Here is a 24,326-nt window from a genome sequence, read left to right as displayed (position 1 = left end):
TTAGTAACACATAGAGTTGTAGACACAGAAAACCTGAACCATAATTTATCACATCTTTTGCAGGAAAGCAGGATCAATTTTTTAGGACTATGTGGGATTAGTGTTGGAGTCAACATGAATATGTAGAAGCAAATGACCACCTGTTTTTTAAGCATCAATGATTCCATGGTATCCAATAACTAATACCTGCAAATATTTATCATACGATTCTTTTATCCATTCATTATCCAGTGGGGATATGGAGCATAGAGTTTATACCACCGCAATAATAATTCACGTCTAGATTAATAATCTGAGATATAGATTCAAAGCTTGCCATGGCAGCTGAGGAATATGAATTTCCTAATAAAATAAATTTGCAGTTTTTAATTTATTTATTCATTTTTCTGGGCATTTCTGGCAAAGCCAGCATTTATTGCCTATCCCTAATGACCTTGAGAAGATGGTGGTGAGCTACCTTCTTGAACTGCTGCAGTCTCTCTGGTGTGGATACTCCCACAGTTCTGTTGGGCAGGGAGTTCCAAGATTTAGACCCAGTGACAGTGAAGCACCAGTAATATATTTTCAAGTCAGGATGGTGTGTGACATGGTGTGGAATCTGCAGGTGCTGTTCCCATGAACCTCATTTCTTTTGGTGGTTTGTCCATTTGGAAGTGTTGTCAGAGTAGTTTGACGAGTACCAATGGAACCAATATATATGAATGTTGAGGGTGGTGAATGATGTACCAATCTGTTTTGTCCTGGATCATGTTGGGCTTCTTGAAATTCGTTAGAGCTGCATTCATCTAGCAAGTGGTGAGTATTCCTCACCCTCCTAACTTCTAGATGGTGGAAGGCTTTCCAGTCTTAGAAGGCAAGACACCCAACTTGCTCTTGTAGCCACAATATTTAAGTGGCTGATCAAGTTGAGTTTATAGGCAATGATGATCCACAGGATGAAGTGGCTGGGAGATTCACTGATGGTCAGTGGCTAGACTCTCCTATTTTGGAGATGGTCATTGCCTGGCATTTTAAGCAGCTAATATCAGTAATGATAGCCATAAATCTACTGGATCATTTTAAAAACCCAATCGTTACCGAAGGAAATATGTCCCTTCCTGGTCTGGACTTTTTTTAACTACAGTTTCACAGAAATTTAGTGGGCTCTTAACTGTCCTTGAACATGACCTAGCAAACCACTCATTTCAAAGATAAATATAGATACAATTGCATTTATACAGCACCTTTCACAAATCTTTCAGAAACTCTCAAAGTGCCTTACAGCCAATGAAGTACAAAGAATGGAGGGAATTAAGGGAGGCAATAAATGCTGGTAGTGCCAATGATGTCAAGCAGAGACAAATTAAATATGGACAAGTTAATGTGTCTAAGAAATATATCACTAAGTTTATACTTGATATGGAGTGGACACCACACAGACGTTGCATACTCATTGAAGCTTAACTCCATTTCCATTAGAACCACATGAACCTGTCTGTAGTTTGCATAATTGCATTAAATTGGTAGAAAAACTTAATAAAATTCTTATTCTTGATAAAATATCAAAATTAAATTTCATATTTTGACTGCTCATTCCCAGCAAAAGTCAAAATCTTGCTCACGAAGAGTGAACAACTTGAAAATTGCTCTTCCAGTTTCCTTGGTCATAGAGCATATAACCAGTTTTGCCTTTAATGGTCTTATTTCTAGAATAAAAGTTGTGCTCTGCCCTCAATAGGGCTGAACCTGTCATCATCACATTCCACAAGATCCATGTATTTGGCAAAGGTGGATAATTTTCATCCTATCATTTTGTTGTGGATTAATACAATCAGTCTCAGATGTGATAGGATACGACAATTAACTTTCCCACAGTTTATTTTAAGAAAAGGAATCAAACATTGTAGCTTTAATTCAAAACTATTTATTACTCATTATTAATAGTAATAATTAACATCAGAGGTCAAACACATAACTGCTCCTCCAGAATTTTGCTCAGATACTGCAGTATACTCCAACAGTGTTTCAAAGAAAGCAAATGGAGCTGATTCTCTTGGGCTCTGTGGTGGTTTGAGTGAATTAACATCAGAAACAAAGTGAAAAAAATAAGGGCAGAGAGTGGTGATGCTAGGCATTTGAACTTTTCATATTGCCCTGGGAGTTCTGACAGACAAAGTGCACCTCATCTGCACCAGGGACATTATAATGAGACAGGCTGATATTCCCAACACTGCCATCTCACATTACCCTACCGGGGGGAAAAGAAACCCATTCTAAGATGTAAACAGAATAGGTTGACCTTAAACCCAGATTTCATCTGATCAGAATGGAGTGGGAAGCTAAGACACCAGGACATGATTGGTGATGGATGCTTACTGGCTATTCTCCATAAAGCAGAAATAACACTTTGATTACAGTGGTGATCCCCAATTTGGAAAGCCTAAGAGGCGTAGAATAGCTCTGACTCTACTCTCACCGTCCAGGCATTGTGACAGATAATGATCAGAGGAGTGTGTGACCCATACATGCTGAAAGCACAAATCACTTCACATAAGCATTACCTCCTCAGGAAAGAGAGCAAGAAAATCAACCCCACATCTATATACGACTATTAGAATTTACCTGATGCAAGTCTACCCTGTCATTTTGAAGATACAGTCACAAAGAAATTATAGCTCGAGTACCTGATACCAGCTGCTAAAGCTGTACTGAAGTTATCACAGTTACTTTCAATCTTTGCTCCTCACTGCGAACCCAATTTACATTTGTTTACAATGAACAAGTAGAAATGTATTCTTCATAATTCACCCTTTGAATTGATCTGAGGTTCTATCAGGTCTTGAATTTCGTTGTAATATTAGTCTGATTTTATCTGAGATTCTGAACCTTTTGCCTCATTTTGTGAGGCTATAATGGTGATGGAACAGCATAGGAAAAGAAAAATAAAACATCTGATCAAGATGAAGTCACTGATGGTGTGGCAGAGATTACAAGCAAAGAAACAATCTTGGGATTTGGTAACTTACAAAATCATGCCTTAGCTCAGCTCCAGTGATCTGGATTTGGACCTGACATCCCGTACTATCTATGTGGAGTTTGCATGTTCTTCTTGTGACAGCATGGGGTTTTCTCAGGTGCTCTGGTTTCTTTCCATATCTCAAAGAAGTGCTGGAAGATTAATTGTCCCAAGTATGGGTGGGTGGCGGGAGAATCAAACAGGAATTGATGGCCATGTGAGAGAAAATAGATTACAGGAAAATAAGTGGGGGAGTGGGACTGATGGAAACTTGGGCCAAATGGCCTCCCACTACATTGTAAGGAAATAGTAAATAGTATTACCAAAACCCCTCATTTATATCTTTGCCACTTATTCATCTCACATCCATTCAATAGTTCCTGCAGGTATAGCAATCCATTCCCATAGAAAAGCAGTTTATGCATTTTGTACGACTTTACTGCAATATCAAGGCACTATCACATTATAACACTCTGTAGGTTAATTTCAACAATGTACATTATTTCACACGCTTAACAATTGATCTATGCAAAACACTACTGGATTTCTCTAGCTGTGTTTCCTAGCTGTGAGAAGCATGCTTTTTTTGGACAAGATAAAGCTATAGAGCAAGCATAACTCCATAATGTCTTACAAGGTTCTGAACATTTAAAATACCTTACCTTACAATACAAAAGCACATTTAATCTGCTTTTGAGTTAGTTATGCTGAGTATAACATTGAACCACACCTAATATAAGGATGCATTATAATAGCTAGAGTGAATCCAGAATATAAGATATATTTCTAGCAACTCACTAAGTTGGAAGGAAATGAAAGGCAGAAGCTACAACAATTGTTAAGTGAATATTCTGAAGGCATAACCATTATATGCAAAATAAAAAATCCTTTTATATAGTTTAATAGCACGCTGAAACATGATGACTGATGGAACCAAAAATATGTTAGTAATTGTGCATGAATAATGATGCCAAACCACTTGAGGTACTGTTTCATCAAGTGCTCATAATTAAAACACACAGGAAGGAGAACAACTTTTACTTAATGTTATACATTTTGGACATCTAAATGGATGGAACAGCTCTTAAGCATGCCATTGATAATAGTCACATTAGGTGTATTGAAAAGGTAATCAATCAACAGGTTTCCTCTTTGATTTGATACGTGCTGTACATCAGAAGGTCCAAGACACAAGGTCCAAGAATTGTAAGAGTGATTGCTTCTTCAATGAACCACTTTTCTTCATAGTAGCCATTAGTAATAAATGATTCATCTTTTGTGCACTTTCCATTCCACTTATTAAATGGGGATTATATTATTTTCTTTAGAACAAGTGGCTTCATAGGGATTAGTTGCTCATTGCTCGTCTGGATGCTGCATATCTTTATATAGAGTGAATTTATTCCATCTCTCTCTCTCTCGATTAGTTAACACGGAGTAAATATACTGAACAATGCCCAAAAGAATTGAAGAGGATGATAGTGGGTTTGAGGTATGGGATGGGAGAATTATATTTAGGTCAAGAGACATATGATCAAATATTTAATACTATAGGAGATCCATGTGGGTACACAAACACATGGTTTATTAAGTTCAACAACTTGCCAATGTATTATTAGTGACTGAATCACCCAGTATCTACTGTAGTAAGTTCATTGTTTGCAAAAAAAAATATACACAGTTTACCAACATGCATCTCTTGGTGAGTCATGGAATGTCTGGGTATTGCTCACGGGTCATCAGTATTGTGAATGCTAATTATATGTTGCCAAATGCCGGTGATGCTGCTGCAAGCAAGTTCTTCGTTCCACGTGTGCATACATGTACTTGTGCATACATGTACTTGTGCATAAGACAATGAACTCGAGTTTGACTTTGTGGTTGTAATCAAACTTTTTCAATTTTTTTTATACAGGGGATAACCTTGTACCATTTTGGAACAAAAGCTCAAAGTTTTCTTTTCGAATTGTTCTTATTTAGACTGAAGTCACAATTTGTGCCCAAATCCTTTCAATGTCAACAGCTCAGTGATGGATATTCAGTTCAATAAGAATGGTGAAGTGAGGATAGTTGCAATATTGTACATTTTGTAATTGGCTAAATAAATGTTATTGGCTACTGCATAAGTAAAATGTATTTCTGGACTAAATTAAGGCAGATATTTTTTGTTGCAGCTCCATCAACCTGGGTTCAATCCTGGCTATCTGTGTGGAGAGTAAATGTTCTCCATATGATTGCATGGATTTCCCCCAGATGCTCTGGTTTCTTCCCACATCCCAAAGAGTGTGCTGATTGGTAGGTTAATTGGCTATTGCAATAGAGATGGGTGGTAGGAAAATCAGAGGGGAGCTGATGGGCAAGTCAGAGAGAACAGGTTGCAGGGAAACAAGAGGTGGGAATGGGACAGGACAGCTCTGAGACTTGATGGAATAAATGGTCTCCTCCTGTACAGTAAAACTGAGAAACTACAGCAGATCCTTTGTAATGAATACTTTTAGCATCCACTAGTGGAGTTGGAGACATCCTGCACTGTGATCCTAACTACATTTTCTTCCTATATTGACTAATATAATAAATTCTAATTCTTTGAAACAATTTAGCTTGTTCCCCAGTTTGCTTTTATTAAACAAGGTATTCCGTTCCACATTATCATTAAAGTGCATATGAATATATAAGTAAAATACATATTGAAATCTGACCTTTGGCTCTTTCCCAAGTTGACAGCTGTGTTTTATAATCAAAATGCAAGGTAAAGTCAATGGTTTTATTTTTCCCCAAAGTTACTGAGACTCTGGAACAGTTGTTTACATCCGTGAAGCATGGGATAGTCCAGCACTGAAAGGGTTAGATTATGAAATGGAGTTGCACTGGGTGACTGGAATGCAGTGCTGGAAACAACAGGTGAAAATGAAGGAGAAAAGATACAGGTATGGGGTAACAGTAGAAATGTGAGACTATATGGACTGCTCTTCAAAACCATTGGGACATACTATCCTATCATCCCATCCTATGAAAACAGTGAGTAAATACAGTCATTTTTATCATGGTGCACAGGGTGCACTTCAATCTCCCAAAACTACATGGAAATAAGGAACAAGTGAGTACCATTACATCAAAATGGAGACACAAGAGATTCTTCAGATGTTGGAAATCTGGAGCAACACACACACAAAATGCTGGAGGAATTCAGGAGGTCAGGCAGCATCCATGGAGGGCAATAAACAGTCGACGTTTTGGTTGAGACCCTTCATCAGGATCAAGAGGGGAGGTGATAAATTCTTTTACCCATATAGGTGATGTGACATTTGAAAAAAAAGTTGGATCAAAATCACGTGTAGACACAAGGGACTCTTCAAGTACAGCAAAAATGAAGGGTCTTGTCCCAAAACGCTGATTGTTCATTTCCCTCCATAGATGCTTCCTGACCTACTGAGTTCCTCCAGCATTTTTCATGTGTTGCTCTGCAAAAAAAAACTTGCTGTGTATGCAATTCATGAATGAATAAAAATACTCAATCAAGCCCATAGAGTTCCGTTCAGAAGAAAGATCATCACCTTGTCAAAGAGAAAATGACACGTTTGTAAGATCTCACTTAACACTGGGATGTAAACATCAGCACTGCAGGCTAAATAGGACAAGTTAAAGCAAATGATCATTTTATTGGTGGGATAGCAGTATCGTGGAACATTTGCTGGTGTGCCTGGAGATGCAGATAGACCTTAAGTGAGGCACCAATGGAGAAATTATAGTCTTAGGTCAGCCCTAGGTTTGAAAAAGGGGGTTGTAATCTGAAAGGAGAGAGTAGGCTTTCTACTTTCCTACAGCTTACATCTGCTATGATCTAGGACTGCCTGCTCACTCTTCTTCTGATGGAATTTGTGGTTGATCAGGAGGTAAGGAACAAACAGGTGTAAATGACATGTAATCTGTTGTGACAAATGTACATCAGGCATAAGTACTAAGTCCTCAACTTTCACTGGATACAATTGCAAAACTGTATATCCAAGTTTGCAGAAGACCCAAGTTCAGGAGGCACACTGGGTTGTTAGATGCAAGGAGAATGTTAAAGGAGGACATTAACAGGTTACACATGAACTCTATGGAAGACGAACCAACGTGAGGAAATGTGAAGCAACACACAAAAGGCGCTGGAACTCTGTGGGTCGGGTGGCATCTATGGAGGGAAATGGACAGTTGATGTTTTGGGTCGAGACCCTTCATCTGGACTGGAAAGTGGGGAGATGGCCAGTATAAAAAGCTGGAGGGAAGGGGTGGAGCAAGAGCTGGTGGGTGCTAGGTGGATCCAGGTGAGTGGGGTGAGAGGCAGATGAGGAAGGAAGGAGAGTGGGAATGATGTCAGAAGCTGGGAGGTGCTAGGTGGAAGTGACAAAGGGCTGAAGGTGGAATCTGATAGGAGGATGGTGGAGCACAGAATAAAAGGTGCGAGGTGGGGAGGGGAAGCAATGGGAAGAGTGTGTGGGTGATTGGCAGACGGAGATGGTGGGGGAGGGGAAAGAGATAGAGTGATAGGGGCCAGTTGGATCAGGGAGGAGAAGAAATGTGAGGTCATTTTCCAAGAAATAATAATTTTGTAATAAAGAAAAACTGGGAACTGTTAAAGAGCAAAATGGATTTGGGTCCCTGGGCAGACAATTCACTGAAGGCTAGTGCAAAACCACAAAGAAATTACAAGGACAAATGGAATGCTGATCTTTATCAGTGGCCAGACCACATCAGGATACAAAGTTCTGTGTTGACCACAGTCCTTAAAGGGGATTCACTAGAATGATACCAGGGTTTAAAGAGTTAAAATGTGAAAATAGATTGCATAAATGTGACTTGTATCCTCTTGCATTTAAAAGGTAGGGGGTAATCGAACTGAGGTGTTTGATGTGATAAAAGGCTTCAATGGAGCAGGAACAATTTCTCCTGGTGTGGAATTTAGAGTCACTACATTTAGAGCTGGGCATTCAGGAGTCAGATCAAAAAGCACTCTTCACACAATGTGCAGTGGAAATCTGCAGTGTAGTGGATGGTGGGTCAATCAAATGTATCATGACTAAGATTCACAGATTGCTATTAAGAGAAGAAATGAATCAAGGGAAGATAATTGAAGGTAATATTTAGACCAGCCATTGTCTTATTGAATAGTGGAATAGCTCGAAGGGCTGAAAGACCTCCCACAGTACCTTGGTCACTGGCTGTTAGTCCCATAAATAAATCACATTGCCATGTATGAATGGGACCCAGATTTACACAATTATCAGTATGGGATGATACACCACTGAAATATTCATAATCCTATGCAGACTTCTGTAGAGATCCCTGCAACATATTCAGTTTTTTACAACCTTTGACTTTTACATGATGGAGCAGGTGAATCCACAGCATTCTTTGAGCAGGGTCAGCCCAGTCTTTGTCATGAAAGGTTTAGATGTCTGCTGTGCTCTGGATGTCATTTTTCTTTCCTTTGCAGCATCTGTGATGAGACAACAAGATTTTTGATTATCTGCCGTATCAATATATTGCAATATTCACACTGATTTGATTTTGCATTTCCTCCTTCACACAGACGTATAATGGACTGAGTTTGTAATAACTGGAGAAAGCGCCAATTAAATCCAAGTTCTCTGGTTTGAAGAGTTTCATCATTCCTCATCCACCATGAAGTATACTTTTCCTTATCTTTTGAAGGCTATAAAGTCAGATAAAATGGGTTGCAAAATGTTATGAAAATTCATGCAGATCAGGTTCCAGGTGTCTGGCTAAGGTACCAGATTGATAGGAGTGGAAACATTAAAATCTTTTTCAGGAGTTCTAAAATTAAACTTCCATCACTTTCAAACAATCCATGGCAAAATAATTTCCCTTTCCTGGTCTATTTTGTCAAATGAAAAGTTACATCTTATAGGTTAATTCAAACATGTTTTGTTCATTAAAGCTCAGTAATGCATCTTTTATCACCATTTTTAACATGAGCTTTTTTACTGCTCTGCACACCATGCTTGATGATGTTACATAACTTTTATTTCCAAAGGTATGTACTTAAATGCCCTTAGTATCATTTCACATAAATTTCTAGCTTTAGATTCAAGTTTTAATTTCTATTCAGGTTCACTAGCAATGATGTTTGTCATTGTAATAACAAGTCATCTCTGTGAATGCCAGTGGAGAGAGTGGTTCACAAAATTGGGAGTAAAATCTTCTGGTTACTTGTGTAGTTTCAAAGCACAGGATCCTAAGACAAATAAAATTGCTATAAAACAGCTTGTATTTAATATTGTGAAGAACAGAGTGCTTCACCCATTGTCATCAACCAAAATTTGATATGGCATTACATGAGGAGATATTGTGCGAGATCAGCAAAAGCTTAGTCAGAGTGATAGGTTTTAATCAGTAGCTTAAAGGGAGAAAGAGAAGTAGAGAAGGATAGTTTTAGTGAACATTCTAGAGTTTTGAGTCCTGGGAACTGAAGACCCAGCCTTCTCTTTCTCACACGAGGCTGCTGATTCAAAGGGCAAATAAAAATTGCTTTAAAATCACTTGCTGGCTGTGGAATGCTGAATTAAAAGACCTCTAATTTCTTGTTTCACAATGCAAACAGCTGCTGGGCCTCTGTGAACAGTGGCTAAATGACCTCAGGTTTCTCAGCTATGTTGCTTTGGGAAATTCAGAGGTACTTCATCATTGCCTCCATTGGGATGAGACTGGGGAAATTTGATTGGCGATATGTCACAAAGGAACGGAGACCAGGAGGTGCCATTTAGTGGGAGAATATGGGGAAAGTCATCTTCCATCAGCCTCCCCACAAAAAATTGCTTCTCATTCTGTTCCAAAGGGACCAGGAGCGACAAAGAAGTTACGCTCTATATCCTTTAGGCAAAGATAACACTGAACTAGCTTCTGCAGTAGCACATCCATATATCTTTTCACCTTGCACTGAGGAGGCTAAGAGTAATGAACTGGGAAATAATAAACTGCTGAACCCAGGGGAGGAGCTTAAATAAAAGATGCTCTTACTCTCATTCTAAATTTGGAGTAATGTTCATAAGCAACCATTGATATACCAATAAGCCATGTCTTCCCAGTTGAATGGATCATGCCATGATCATTCAAGTACTAGAGGGCAAAGTGTTAAGGTGAGGGGCGTGAAGTTTAAAGGAGATTTATGAGGCAAGTTTTTTTTAAGAAACACAGACAGCAGTAGGTGTCTGGAACTCGCTGCCAGGGGAAGTGGTGGAAGCAGACACAATAACAATGTTTAAGAGGCATTCAGACAAGCACATGAACAGGCAGGGAATGGAGGCATTTTGATCATGTGCAGGCAGATGGGATTAGTTCAGATTGGCATCATGGCCAGTACAGACATGGTGTGCCAAAGGGCCTGTTTCTTTGCTGCACTGTTCTATGTTCATGCATCACAATATATAGAAAATCACTAAAGCTTCACTAATTACTTCAGCAAACAAAAAGCAATCACAGATATGAATAGGAAAATTATGGTCAGCAGAATTAATGGGAAAATGATTGACAAATTCTTTACATGTTCTAGAAGACATTGCAATTCTAGTGTAGAAAACTTGGAATCAAAGGGTCGTGCCAAGTAGAGGAAAAATGTCACCCTCAGATCAGGTGTAACGTTTGAAAGGAATTCTCTCTCCTCACTATTCTGGACAATTCCGAGCTGCGCACAGAAGTAGCATAAACAAAACCTTGAAATAATCCTCAATTTCTCCTTAACCCTGCCTGCCAACATTCCCATTCCACACATGTTCAAAAGGCTCTTTAGGATTGACCACTTTAATCTTTTTTTTGGCAACTCTTCTCTTCTGTAACATGTTCTTTGTATACAAGGTGCTAAATATGTGCAAATTGCTGTTAAATTTACAGCATTGTACTACAGGAGGGAAATCAAGAGGAAAATCAATTATTGCCAATGTCGATAGAATGTATTTATTCCAAAGAGCCAATTGTCCCAGCTGAGAAATAAATTTCATGTGTAGATATAGCAAAATGTTAAGATAATGTGAAAATGTTAAAACCGAAAGGAAAACTGAAGAACTTCCATCATTTAAAAAATTGCAGTGTTAAAAACGAACAATTCGGTGAAGCTGGTGTTTTGAAATGCCAGCCAGATACTTAGTAACTTCTATTTCACAGAACTTTTCTCAATATGTACTAAACCATGTACAGTAACTGGCTCCACTTCATACAGGCAGGCAAAGAACACACAGCATCATCTGTGGTGACAGGAGTGAATTAACTTCAGCCTCCTCATCCCTACCTCCATCTATCTTCTTTGCAGCTGCCGTCACAGTCTCTTTATTTGTCAGCTCCTGAACTGTAGGCTTGGCAGTGTAATTCCTGACAAACTGCAGGGGCCTTAGATGCAGATTGAGGAGTGTCAACCAGTAAATTGGCTTCACAATGCAGAAGCCTTTCTGTAACAGTGTGTATAGTTTCACTGTGATCCAATTGTGATGCAACATACAAATTCTACCCATTAAAGAAATGGTGCTGGGTGCCTCAGCCAGCTTTTTATATTTCCTCTGGGTTTTGGAAGAACATACAGTTCTAGTCTCTTCATTACAAAGAAGGTATGACATCAGAAAAGGTGATCCTAGGCTTACTAGAACATCATTGGGGATGCAGGTATGAAGAGACACTTAAGAAGTTAGTGTTTTGAGACCACAGATAGAAAGATCGTTGCACTTCCATGGAGACACAAGAGATTGAAGATGCTGGAATCTGGAGCAAAAGAACAAACTGCTGGTGGAACTCAGCAGGTTGAGCAGTATCTGTGGGGGGTGGGGGGGAAGGAAATATCGACATTTCAGGTCAAGACCCTGCATCACAACTGAAAGCAGACTGTTATCTCAGCTACTGCCCAACAAGATCAGCCAATGGGAGGAACAGCAACCAAATCGCTCATTTATCAGCCAACATCTTTGGAAAAAAAAGCAATGACCAGCTAAGAAGTTTTAACATTATGGGTGTGTGTATAACATACGTAATGTTGGGTGGAAACACTTTCAGAAATAAAGCATGTGAACATCTCCATGATGTTGCTGCACTGTTACTGAACTTGCCAGTAACCTTCTGCCTTTCCAGAGAAAACACAGCTCTTTGCTAGTTCTCTTTATGAATAAGCTACTTTGTTTCTTAATTTGCTGGATAGCCATGGTTTCTTACAGACAGATTGAGGAAAAACACTGAGACATGGGGTCAGAAGTGCTGGTTGACGAAACTATGAAATTTTGTGAACACACGAGAGAGAATGCAGATGCTAGAAATCTGGAGCAACCCACACAAAATGCTGGAGGAACTCAGCAGGTCAGGCAGCATCTATGGAGGGAAATGAACAGGTGACTTTTTGGGCCAAGACCCTTCATCAGGACTGGAAAGAAAGAGGGCAGAAGTCAGAATAAAAGGGTGGGGGTAGGGAGAGGAACACAAGCTGGCAGGTGATAGGTGAATCCAGATGAGAGGGGGAAGGTAGGTGGGTGGGGGTAGGGGAGAGAGTGGGAATGATATGAGAAGCTGGGAGATAACAGGAAGAAGAGGCAAGGGGCTGAAGAAGATGGAATTTGACAGGAGAGGACAGTGGACCAGGGAATGAAGTGAAAGAGGTGGGGAACCAGGAGGAGGAAGGTGTGGGTGATGGGCAGGTTGTGAGGGAAGGGGACCTAGCTTCTGCCCTCTTTCTTTCCAGTCCTGATAAAGGGTCTCAGCCCAAAATGTTGACTGTTTATTTCCCTCCATAGATGCTACCTGATCTGCTGAGTTTCCCCCAGCACTTTGTGTATGTTGCTCCATGAAATGTTGTGCCATGTCTGATTCAGAATACTGAACAACAGGCATGATCCTTCCCAACGGAGATAGCAGGACTATCCAAAGACAGGCTGAGAAACACTAGATGGTAAATTGACAGAAAAACATGTGGTGAAGCACAAGACAAAATGCAGAAAAAGAAAAGCAGTGCAAAGTTGTTGCAAGACAGGAACATGAGTGGCTGAAAGAAAAGTCCCCTACCTGGGGAAAAATGTGTGTGATGTACATTGGAAAACCATTTCTACAAACAGTGCATGATGAAGTCCACGGAGTGACCAACATGAATCGTACAAATCTGAAATGGCTACAGACTGAAGTATCAGAACAGATGGATAAAGTCATCAATTTTTTTGTTCCACGACTCAGTGGGCTCAACTGCACTACCTCGAGACTAATGGCTCAGAAATACATTGGAGTTGCTCCCGAGTCAATTTGACATGTCACTAGTTGCCCTTGCTCTGATATCTTGGTGTAGGTACATTTAGCACATCTTCACAGTTGACCTCGACTGACACCAGGTATATTGTATTCAACTGGTACTCTAGTCTGAGAAGCTGTGAAAAGACTGTTAGTTTAATCACTGGGCATCATCACCTCATGGACCAACAGAAAGGTGGAGAACACTGCTGAGGAATGCAAAGTCATCCAAGTCAGTGCATCCCAGACTTCTGCATCACCCCAATCCAAGGGATGATGAGCAGTCTTGTGAAGGAAACTAGAACTCCACTCTCAATAGTAAAAAGTTGCTAATCCCAGAAGTTCAAAATGATGTGGGAAAAGAACTGGAAGTGTCAAAACATGGCACATTGTTAACACATGGGTGCCAAAGATCATTAAGAGTTGGAGACACAGTGAGGATGGGGTCCACACTGGCCAAATAAGAGACATGGCAGAAGGCAGTGCTGACTCACACACATCACAACTGTACCAAAGCAGAGCCCATCAAAAAACAACAGCATTGTGGCTAAGAGTGAGGGCTATTAAAGGATATGAAGATTTTTTGCATATGACATTTGGATGACTTAACAGCAAGCAAGTTAAATGATCATTTTTATCTTCAGGATAATTTCCATCCATTTACTCATTGGCATTTGTTTTGTGACAGTGTGACAGAAAAAAGAACAGCAAATTGGACTTTAATATCTTTAAAATGTGGAGGATGGTTCAGAATGTTATTATACAAATATAACTAACGGCCAGGCAGATCCCTGTAGGAACATTTCTACATCTCTGGTGGTTTGACTAGGAATGGTGATTAGGAGCAATTGCAACTGAAGTACAATATCCAAGGCTAGACAATTTTCACAAATGGGGAGGTTAATCAGTCAACTTAAACACAAATAAAACAAAGCAACTTATCAGTCCCTAAATGTTAATTGTCCTATCTAACCAAAGTGCATAAGGTATTTCACATTGGTCTTCTCTTTTACAGATTCCTAATGTGTAGGTTCCAAGGAATTGGTGACACCAGGTTAAATATTTTACTTTTTTTTTTAAAAAAGTTTTTTTGCTAGAGAAACGGAACTCACAATTTTGCTGTCCTCTAGGGTAGTTTTCATTTGGAATACAGTCAGGAATTAGAGTACAAATTGTATGACTCACCTGATGTCCCAAATCCTTTCTGCCACATAAGAGGTTGAAGTTAGGAAGGAGATGGAATAGTCTCCATTTAACAGGGTGTGTGCAGCCTCGACAATTGCCAAAAGCTCAATATCATGAAGGAACAGTAGCCCCTTTGATTGGCATTCTGTGCATAGGTCACAAAAGCCCAACTTTGAAATACCTTATGCACTTTGGTTGGACAGCTTGGACATATAAACGGGGGTTTGGGTGTCCAGCAGATGGAATTGCCAATGGCTGCAGGCATCTTCTATTGTGTGGGAACTCAGTTCATGGCAATATCTGAATAGTTGAGTTAAATACCCTGGTTTAACTACACATTGCCCTTGGATGGCTGATGTTTTTATTTAAATATATTGCTGGGCAGCTACATTTCCAACCAACAGAACCCTGTTGTAACCTGGGAAGGGCCTGTGTTTATCTTATTTCCTTCACTGGTATCAGTATTGGTTTATTATTGTCACTTGTACCTAGGTACAGTGAAAAGCTTGTCTTACAAACCAATCGTACAGGTCAATTCATTACACAGTGCAGTTACATTGGGTTAGTACAGAGTGCATTGATGTAGTACAGGTAAAAACAATAACAGTACAGAGCAAAGTATTACAGCTACAGAGAAAGTGCAGTGCAATAAGGTGCAAAGTCACAACAAGGTAGATCGTGAGGTCATAGTCCATCTCTTTGTTTAAGGGAACTGTTCAATAGTCTTATCACAGTGGGGTAGAAGCTGTCCTTTCTAGTGGTACGTGCCTTCGTGACTAGTGCAATGTGCCTGTAGTGTGCACCATCCACATAATTCACTATAGGAACACACCATGGATTTTCAGTGACACCTTCCAAATCTATCATCTATTACACCTACAAGACGAGGAATGAAAGACCATCAACTTCCCCTCCAAATCATTCACCAATCTGACTTGGAAATTAATTAAAAAGAGAAAATGCTGGAAACAGTCAGCAGGTCAGGCAGCATCTGTGAATAGAGAAACAGTTAATGTTTCGGGTCTGAGACACTTCACCAGAACTGGGAAAGAGAGAAAAACCATGTTAGTTTTCAGTATCAGGGAAGGGGAATGTTTAGAACAAAGGGAACATCTCCAATAGGATGAGTTAACACAGATGAAATAGCATACTCTGCTTGTAACTGGACATAACTGAGACATTTTGTCTCACCCTACCTTTAATAATCCCTTTGCCCTCCTACCTTCTTTGCTACTGAAAACTAACATGTTTTCCTCTCTTTCTCAGTTCTCAGACCTGAAATGCAAACTGTTTTCCACAGATACTGCCTGACCTGCTGAGTGTTTCCAGTGTTTTTGATTCGGGTCAGAGAGACTTTGTCAGAACCGCAGCTACTTGGAAATGAATTGCAGCTTCTTCATTGTCACTGTGTCTAAGTCCTACAAGTCTCTACCCAATAGCATCATGAAATTACTGTCTCAGCACAATTCGTTAGGGACAATAAGTGCCAGCTTTGGCAGTACTGCCCACATCTTGTAAATGGACTAACTAAAAACACAATTAAAATCATGCTGGTTTGTTTTAACATGGAACTCATTTGCATACGACTGAATGTAAGATTTCCTGTGCATCAATGTAACATGGCAGTGAGCATGGATGTGATCACCAGCAGCAGACTGGGGGTAATGTAATTAAAGGTGGCTCACATTTAAGGTAAAGAGTGGCTATTAGAGCAAGACTTTTCTTTTGCTGGTGGGGGGGGGGGTGGGGGTGGGAAGAATGTTAAACGAATGTGGTCTGACTTATCCAACTGATAGATTTAATGCACAACAATAGTAAACAAGTCAGTCTGAGCATTGTGCCAAATTATGTGATGAATCTTAATTTTAATCATCCAGACACATTAACAGCAATGTGTGGGACTTCATATTAAATTTGGTGTTATCTCACTGATTGACTTGAATCGATTTTGATAAAGCTTCCACAATTTTAAGGGCAGTGAGAATGTTTGGAATCTGAGCAATGTGCCAAGCCACCTGAAAACATCGGGTCACAATTTGATACCAGCCACAACACTCTTATATTCACTGCTGGCGTACATGCCAACTACAGATTTACCTTTTCCAGACCCACCTACATTGACTTCTTGGTTAAGTATGGCTATGAACCAAACTGGTTAGCCTGTGAGGCACCAGGGCCTTGTGGATGTGAAACAGCAAACTCCAAACATTAGATGGCTGAAAAACTCTGACAAGTAGTAAAGCCATGTTAACCACTTCAAAGCTTTATCAGCTGTCAAAAGCAATAAATATTTCTGAATACCCCTGCACATTCAAAAATGTTCAATAACTATTAAAAATTAATTAAACAATTAGATATTTAAAAGGTTATTATAAATTACTTAAATACTTTTAAACAAATTAAAAATATTGAAGCAAACATAAAAATGTAAATCATGTTGTACTTACCCCTCTCCATCGCAGCTGTTCCCCAGCATAACTGCTGGGGAATTGCCACAAATTCATGTTCTGCTGGAAGAGTGAAACAAATACCCTTTGGCCATTCAATACTTCCATGAAGAAGGGAGCAAAGGGTTGCCTCCCACACCAATCTCCTTCCTGCCCCACAGTGTAAACATTTTGCATCACCTGATTTATTTTCTCCAACTGAGCAAATTTCAAAGGCAGTTCTGGGTTGTCTTCCCCTATCCTACTTCTGCTACCTTGTCCATCCCTGTATCTCATCATGCTTCCTTTACTCTTCCTGCTCTGGCTATGAGTAAACCCTTGGTTCCCATCACCCATCATTAGTGACAAGAGTTTTTAGCCACTTCAGACCTATTCTCTGGAATTTTTCCCGTGCACCCTCAAAGCCAAAGTCAAAGTTGCCTTTCAAAACACACTCAAAACCTGACATGGAAATTTCTGCCTGGGACCAATTGGTAAGTTACTGTTAAACTTTACCACATGTGCATAGATTTACACCTGTCTCCTGCCAATTTCATTAATATAGCTGGAAACATAAAAAAACCAGGAACAAGTGGAAATCAGCACAATCAGAAGAAAATGTAGAATTCTTACCATGTATACTTCATGAAGTATGCACATTTAAATTTCAACCCATTTGCTGTCTTTTGAGCAAACTAAATGCATCTTGCTTTAGAACATTTAATTGTTGAAACATTTCAATTTTTTTAAAGATGATTCACTCAAATGCGATAAAATTACATTTAGATAAACAGAAAATTAAATTCAGGACTCAGTGAGGGTGAAAGATATATTTTAAAATGCAAGTTTAACTACAAAGTAAGTCACAAAATGGTGGAACAATAATTCTGATTACTATTCCGTCCAAAATTATTCCCTGTATAGCTTCTTACCTTGGGTAGAGGCATTATGATAAGCTGACAGACATGCATTCTTAGACAGAGATCAATATAATGATCCAAGAAATTTGACTTGCATACTTAATATTTTCTATTTAGGCAGTGTTTAAACCTATCACTGATGGAAAATACCCCCCCCCTTCCCCCAATCTCTTGACTTTTCCTTCATAACTCAAAGTCTATCCCTTTATCTACATTTTCGACAGCAACACAAAACATAGAAAGGGGAGAACCGGCAGCAAATTGATGATCAGATACCTACTTGTTTTTTTAGAGCTGGTCTTTGATAATTTTGTCTGCAAGAAATCAGCCATTTCTTTGTCTTCTTCTCTTTCTCTGTGATAAAAGCAATTAGGTTTCAAAATCATTACACTAAAAATTCAACACATCTGTAATTGTTGATAATTCAAGCCTCATATCTTTTATGAATGTACATTTTTACAGAATGTACTACTTTTACAGAGCTTGTTTAAATGAAATCACTGTACCTCAGTCGTTCAAATTCAACATCATCCACAAGAAAGTCTCTTGTCTCTACCAATTTATGGATCTGCTGCAGTAATTCTTCTTCCTTTTGCTTATCCTCATTTGATTTGTCCTTATCTACATTTTTTAATGAGAATAAATATTAGTTTCAATCACTTAGTAGTAATTGTACTAAAACATCATATTTCCACACTTCTCTAATAACAGTGATTTCCAATCAATATCTGAATCACATTGAACAGTCATGTTCTCATTTTGATCCATCGTCTAACTACATTTACCTGAAGTGCAGTAACAATGGAGGTATGACAATTTACGAGTGCTCATAGGTTAACAAAGATAAAAAAAAAGATCTGCGATGACTCAGTGGTAGTACTCTCACTTCTCTTTTGAACTTATGTGCCACTCAATAGATTTGAGCAGAAGAAAATTTATATAGTGCAGTACTTAGTGAGTCTTGGATACAAAGTTAAACTGATCTCCTCTGTTCTTGGAGGTAGATGCATGAAAGATCCCATGAAACTATTTCTAAGTTTCCAGGCTGATATTTATCCTAAATGAAGCAGTTTATCCACATTGGTGTCTGTGGGAGCTTGCTGTGCACAAATTAGCTGCTCCAATTACTACAGGATGCCATGACCACACTTCTAAAATACTTTCTTTATGGTAGAGCACTTCAGGATATTTGGAGGTCATGAAATGTTCCATGTATGAGAAGACAATCTGATAGGAATATAAAAATTAACCTAAAAACTTAGTTATATTAGGAAAAAGAGAGTAATATGGGTCCCATAATAATTTATAATAATGGTAATAGTTTCATAGAGTCACACAGCATCAAAACCAGCCCTTCAGCCCAACTGGTCTATGCTGACTAAGATGCTGACTGATGAAGGCCAGCATGCCAAAAGCTTTCTTCACGACCCTGTCTACCTGTCATGCCACTTTCAGGGAACTGTGAACTTGTAGTCCTTGATCCCTCTGTTCTACAACACACCCCAGGGTCCTACTGTTCACTGTGAAAGTCTGAACCTCGTTTGGCTTCCCAAAATGCAACACCTTGCACTCATCGGAATTAAACTCCATTTGCCATTCCTTGGCCCAATTCCCCATCTGATTAAGATCCTACTGTAATTCTTGATAACATTTTTCACTGTCTCTGATACCACTTACTTTAGTGTCATCTGCAAACTTACTAACCATGCCTTGTACTTTCTCATCCAAAGTGTTGTTAGTGATGACAAACAACAAAGGATCAAATGTAAATGACACTACAGAAATTGTGGGGTTGTAATTTTCGGCATTAGAAGAGGATAGCATGTCATACATCCTAATAAGAGTAATATTGAAATGGGGATGTGGACTCACCAAAATTAATGTAACAGTAAAGAAGAAACTAAACATTAAAGGAAAACAAGGGAATGGAGTTAGTGCAGGAAAATGACGCTGAAGTAAAAGATCTGTCACATTTTTATTGAATGGCAAAGACTGAATGGTCTACTCTTGGTTCTAATTTTTATCATCTTACATGTTAATGCCAGTTAAGAGTAACAAAGTCTCAGGGGTAGTTTCACTGCAGAGTCTTAAAGCAACTAGGAAATTCAGAGAACCATAGATTGGTTAGTCTAGAAAATTACTAGAATCTGCAGTTAATTTGGTAATGGCCATCTTAGAGAGAGCTGGTCCATTGTGTCACTGGGAGATGGTTCTGATTTGCTGGCATCTGACAACAATAATGACCGAGTTGGATCTTTTACTGACTGGTGAGCTTGCCATCCAAGAATCCTGCCCTTACTTTGGAAGGGGGGGGGGGGGGGAAATGGTGCGGGTGGGAAAGAGAAGCGAGAGAGCAGGAGAGTGAGAGAATGACACCAGTAATAAAATCGTAGGAGGTGGGAAAGAAAACATAGTCTGACCTACAGGGTGGTTAGATGTCAACGGTTATGCAGTGAATTTCCAAGAACACTCTGTATAAGAGGTGGCAATCCAAGTGACTATTTTCTACCTCACAGAGGATCAGAGAGGACTAGTTGATTAGTTTGATTAAAGTAGTAATTAATAAAATAGTTCTTCACACTGAATCATGACTCAGTGTGTTTCTTTTGTTGCTGGTTCATAACAAAATTGGTGGGGGCACCCGGATTTGAACTAGTCCAGGCTGATATTTTCACCATTGTCTGAAGATAAAATGTAGATGTAGAGAACATAGAGAGTAATTACGAAATCCAAATGTTCCACGATGGAACCCAAATGACACTTCAGTGTTTACTCGGTAGTGACTTCCTCACCCTGAAAAGCATCCGAATCGTGGTAGTCCACACAAATACCTGTTTCCTTCTACAGGTCAGCAACAAAGTGAACTCCACCGGATTACTTCCAATTTCCATACATGGATTTCAGTGGCAGACACAGTTATTGTTTCTCATCCATCGATAGAGAAACTAGCAGGCTGGTGTCTCTCTCCCTCTTCTGACTTCGACTGACTTCTTCAACGTCATTACGTCCTTTATCTTCTGTTGACGTAAGCACCACACACACACACACACACACACACAACTAACTCCATCTTAAAGGGACATTCACTGAGTCCGTAACACCACTCATAGAAATGATCAAAGTTTCAATCTGTGCAGAGTGAGGTATTGCTCCTGAGCGATCTAAATATTTTTCACGCAAGCAAAATGAAGCACTTGTCCTGAAACAAGAAACTGAAAATCATCCAGGTTTCTGCTTCTGATCGGTATGCAGTGATGTCTGCTGGCTGTGGTGAATGCAAGGAGTGGCTCAGTTATGAATGTCTCCAAGAACCACGTGAGGAATGGTAACCTGGGAATGATACCATCCCTGGAAATCCACATGAATTCAGTGGGGTGGGGTGGGGTGGGGGGGTAGTATAAGTGGAAGAGAAATTATTGGAAGAAAAATTACATTCATGAGTAAACTGCAATATGTAAATATTTTGCCCCTATCTTTTTGACAGTTTAACAGGAATACAATATCTGCTACCTGAACCATTTTCTCAATAGTGCTAGTTGTGGCACTGTTAACATATGTTAATTTAATATTCATGCGAGAAGATTGGGAAATACTTGGAATAAAAATCAGCAGTCTGGTTGGGTAGAAGCCTCTGAAAAGCATGCAGATTCTCTATGAAGTAAATTCAATTCCTGCAACTTCACAAAATTATTCACTAATGTGAGACAAGGCAGCCTCACAGAATGGTTAGTGTGAAATGTGAAAAACAAATATCCCAGAGTGACTGAGACACATAGTATTTGGAAATATCCTGAATATAATTTAACTAATTAGTTGGAAAACCAAAGTCTTTTGTGCGCTCTTTTACCAATTACTAACCCATCTAATTTAAATGGCTTTAATCTGTTTGTTGGCATGCTAATAGGAATTTTACACAAGCTCGTTAAGTAAGATGTTAAAAATTGAACTCAGAGTAATTTCAGTTTCAATGTTGGGCCAACATAAATTGTTATCCTGCAACTGGTGTGTGGGTAATCATATCCAGGAGGACACGATGTTGATTCTGTAGGCTCAAAATGCAGAAAAAGGATTTAATTCCCAAGCATAATGAAAAACATGAAAAAAATTCAGGACAGAGAAATCACTTTTGTTTACTCCAACAGAAGGACCCAAAGGGTTCTTTTGATAAAAGAATGCAGTGCTTCTAGCTTCAAAATGCTGGCTACAAAATATGGACTTGATGTTTGGCTTTTGAAAGGAACTGGTTTTCTTGTCTGTTTCATTTTCCCTGCAGACTTGGTTCTACACTGATATGCTATTTGTAAAAGGTGATTTACTCCAGTTACTGAAGCACAATTCAGAGAAGCCACAGGGTAAACTGGCTTCATTTACACTGACCAATGGTGTACCACATCATTTAATACACTGCTGCTGTCAGGAAAATGAACATATTGGTGGAGTGGCAAAATGGAGACACAAGAGACTGCAGATGCTGGAAGAAGGGTCTTGACCCAAAATGTTGACTGTTCCTTTCCCTCCATAGATGCTGCTTGACCTGTTGAGTTCCTCCAGCATCTAGTTTGTTACAACATCCAAGTGTATGCTGGAGTGCCTCTCTTTTTTTTTCCCACTACCAGGTGCTAAAATCATAGTTAACATAAATATTAAAGCTACAAATTAAATAACAAGTTGCTGATTTTCTGTTTAGCTGAGAATAGCTCAGATTTGAAAATCACTTTCCTTGTTTACCACAAACAGTCCATAATTCTGTGAAACTCACTGGATTAACTGACATCGTACTCAATTATGTCCATTTCAGGGATACGGAGGCTAAAACAACAGTGATGTAATTGATCCAAATTTCATATATAGTGGAAACAGTCTTTACACTTGTGATTAGTACAAAATTCAATCACTGTATACAATTGGCAAAAGGTGCTGAGTTCCTGATTTGTGATCCAAATGTAGTTGTTCTATTTTCCCATGCTTAACCACTCAAGACTCAGATAGATTCAAATGCTCACCTGGTATCGATACCAGTTTCTGCAGCTCTTTCTTAAGTCGGGTTATTTCTTTACACAGCTGTATGTCATCCATCCTGGAAACAAATGTCAAAATAATATGTGATACACACAATGAAAATGTGATAGGAATGTTTTTCTCCCAATGATAAAACAGTAAAACATTGATAAAATTAACAGGTTGACATCTGATCATTTCATCAGTGAGCAGAATAGGGAAATCCAATGAGGAAATCTTCATGAAACAATTTAATGTATGGAGAATTAACTAATTAGTTCCCATGTACATTTGCAAGATGCAATCAAAACTGTGGGCAAAACCTAGTTGTAGGTAAACAACCTTTTCATCACCTATATTTAACTTTTTTTATGTCACAGCAGCACATTGGGTGCATAAAGTTATAGAATCATACAGCACAGAAACAGACCCTTCAGCTCATCATCTGTTCCCACCATGGTACTTATCTACAACTGATCCCATTTACATACATTAGGTCTGTAGCCTTCTTTACCTTGATGATCCAAGTGCTCCTCCAGATGCTTCTTAAATGTTGTGAAGGGACCTGCCTCCACCCTTCCTCAGGCAGTGTTCCAGATTCTAACCGCTCTGTGTGAAAAAATTCCCCCTCAGATCCCCTCGAAACCTTCTACTTCTTACTTTATTCCTACACCCTTCTGTTTTAAACACCCCCACAATGGGAAAAAGATTATTATTATCTACCCTATCAATCCCTCTCATAATTTTAGATACGTCTATAAGATCACCCCTCAGACTCCTTCACTCCAGGGAAAACAAACCCAGCCTATCCAATCCATCCTTATAACTGTAAAGCTCCAATCCAGGCAACGCCCTGCCGAATCTCCTCTGCACCCTCTCCAGTGTGATCACATCCTTCCTATGCTTCTGTGAATATTCTACTGTCAATCACCTTGTTTTTGTAATGCAATCTTACCATTTGCTCGTGGTCTTTACGAAATCAAAGGTGTTGATTTACAAATAAACCATCATTATAGTTTCAGATTTTTATTAACTATTTTGTAACAAATTACAATAAATATATGGCCTCAGCAATATTAAAAATGATATTAAAAATTACTAGTGAATTCAAAATGCTGCTCTCTGTAAACAGCTTTTATTCTCTGAGAATTGGGGAAAAATAATGGATTGCCAACAATCTGGAACAGACAATATAAAATAGTAACTAAAAAAAACTATTAAAAGTTATGTGCAAAATTCAAATAGTTCACCAGCCTTAAAAACATGTACCACCTCTATTCCGCTGTTAAAAGACTATTGAATGGTCACCTAGTATGATAAGATGGACTCTTGACCTCACAATCTACCTCATTATGGCCTTGCACCTTATTGTCTGCCTACACTGCACTTTCCCTGTAATTGTAACACTTTATTCTGCATTCTGTTATTGTTTTCCCTTGTACTACCATAATGCAGCGTTGTAATGAAATGATCAGTATGGATGGCATGCAAAATAAAATGTTTTCACTGTACCTCAGTACGTGACAATAATAAACCAATTTGATTTAATAATCA

At 39.0% G+C, this 24,326-nt stretch overlaps 1 protein-coding gene across 4 annotated transcripts in view; it reads right to left on the bottom strand.

The window, feature by feature from the left end:
- Window positions 1-5,590: 5,590 nt before the first annotated feature.
- Window positions 5,591-24,326, bottom strand: part of zgc:171844 (uncharacterized protein LOC100151763 homolog) — a 48,282-nt gene continuing 29,546 nt past the window's right edge. For 3 of the 4 annotated variants that reach the window (XM_052032806.1, XM_052032809.1, XM_052032805.1), the window contains 5 exons: window positions 22,778-22,851; window positions 18,281-18,395; window positions 18,055-18,128; window positions 16,876-16,938; window positions 5,591-8,474 (listed from right to left, as the gene is read on the bottom strand). In XM_052032806.1, coding sequence (XP_051888766.1) covers window positions 8,356-8,474; window positions 16,876-16,938; window positions 18,055-18,128; window positions 18,281-18,395; window positions 22,778-22,851 — 445 coding nt within the window. In that variant the 3' untranslated portion in view covers window positions 5,591-8,355. The remainder of the gene's footprint in view (window positions 8,475-16,875; window positions 16,939-18,054; window positions 18,129-18,280; window positions 18,396-22,777; window positions 22,852-24,326) is intronic. The other variant, XM_052032808.1, reaches the window with a different exon arrangement.

This window comes from Pristis pectinata, chromosome 18 (genome assembly GCF_009764475.1).
Source record: "Pristis pectinata isolate sPriPec2 chromosome 18, sPriPec2.1.pri, whole genome shotgun sequence".
Lineage (NCBI taxonomy): Eukaryota > Metazoa > Chordata > Chondrichthyes > Rhinopristiformes > Pristidae > Pristis > Pristis pectinata.
The sequence above is the reverse complement of the archived record's forward strand: the minus strand, read 5'-3'. Positions and strand labels throughout refer to the sequence as shown.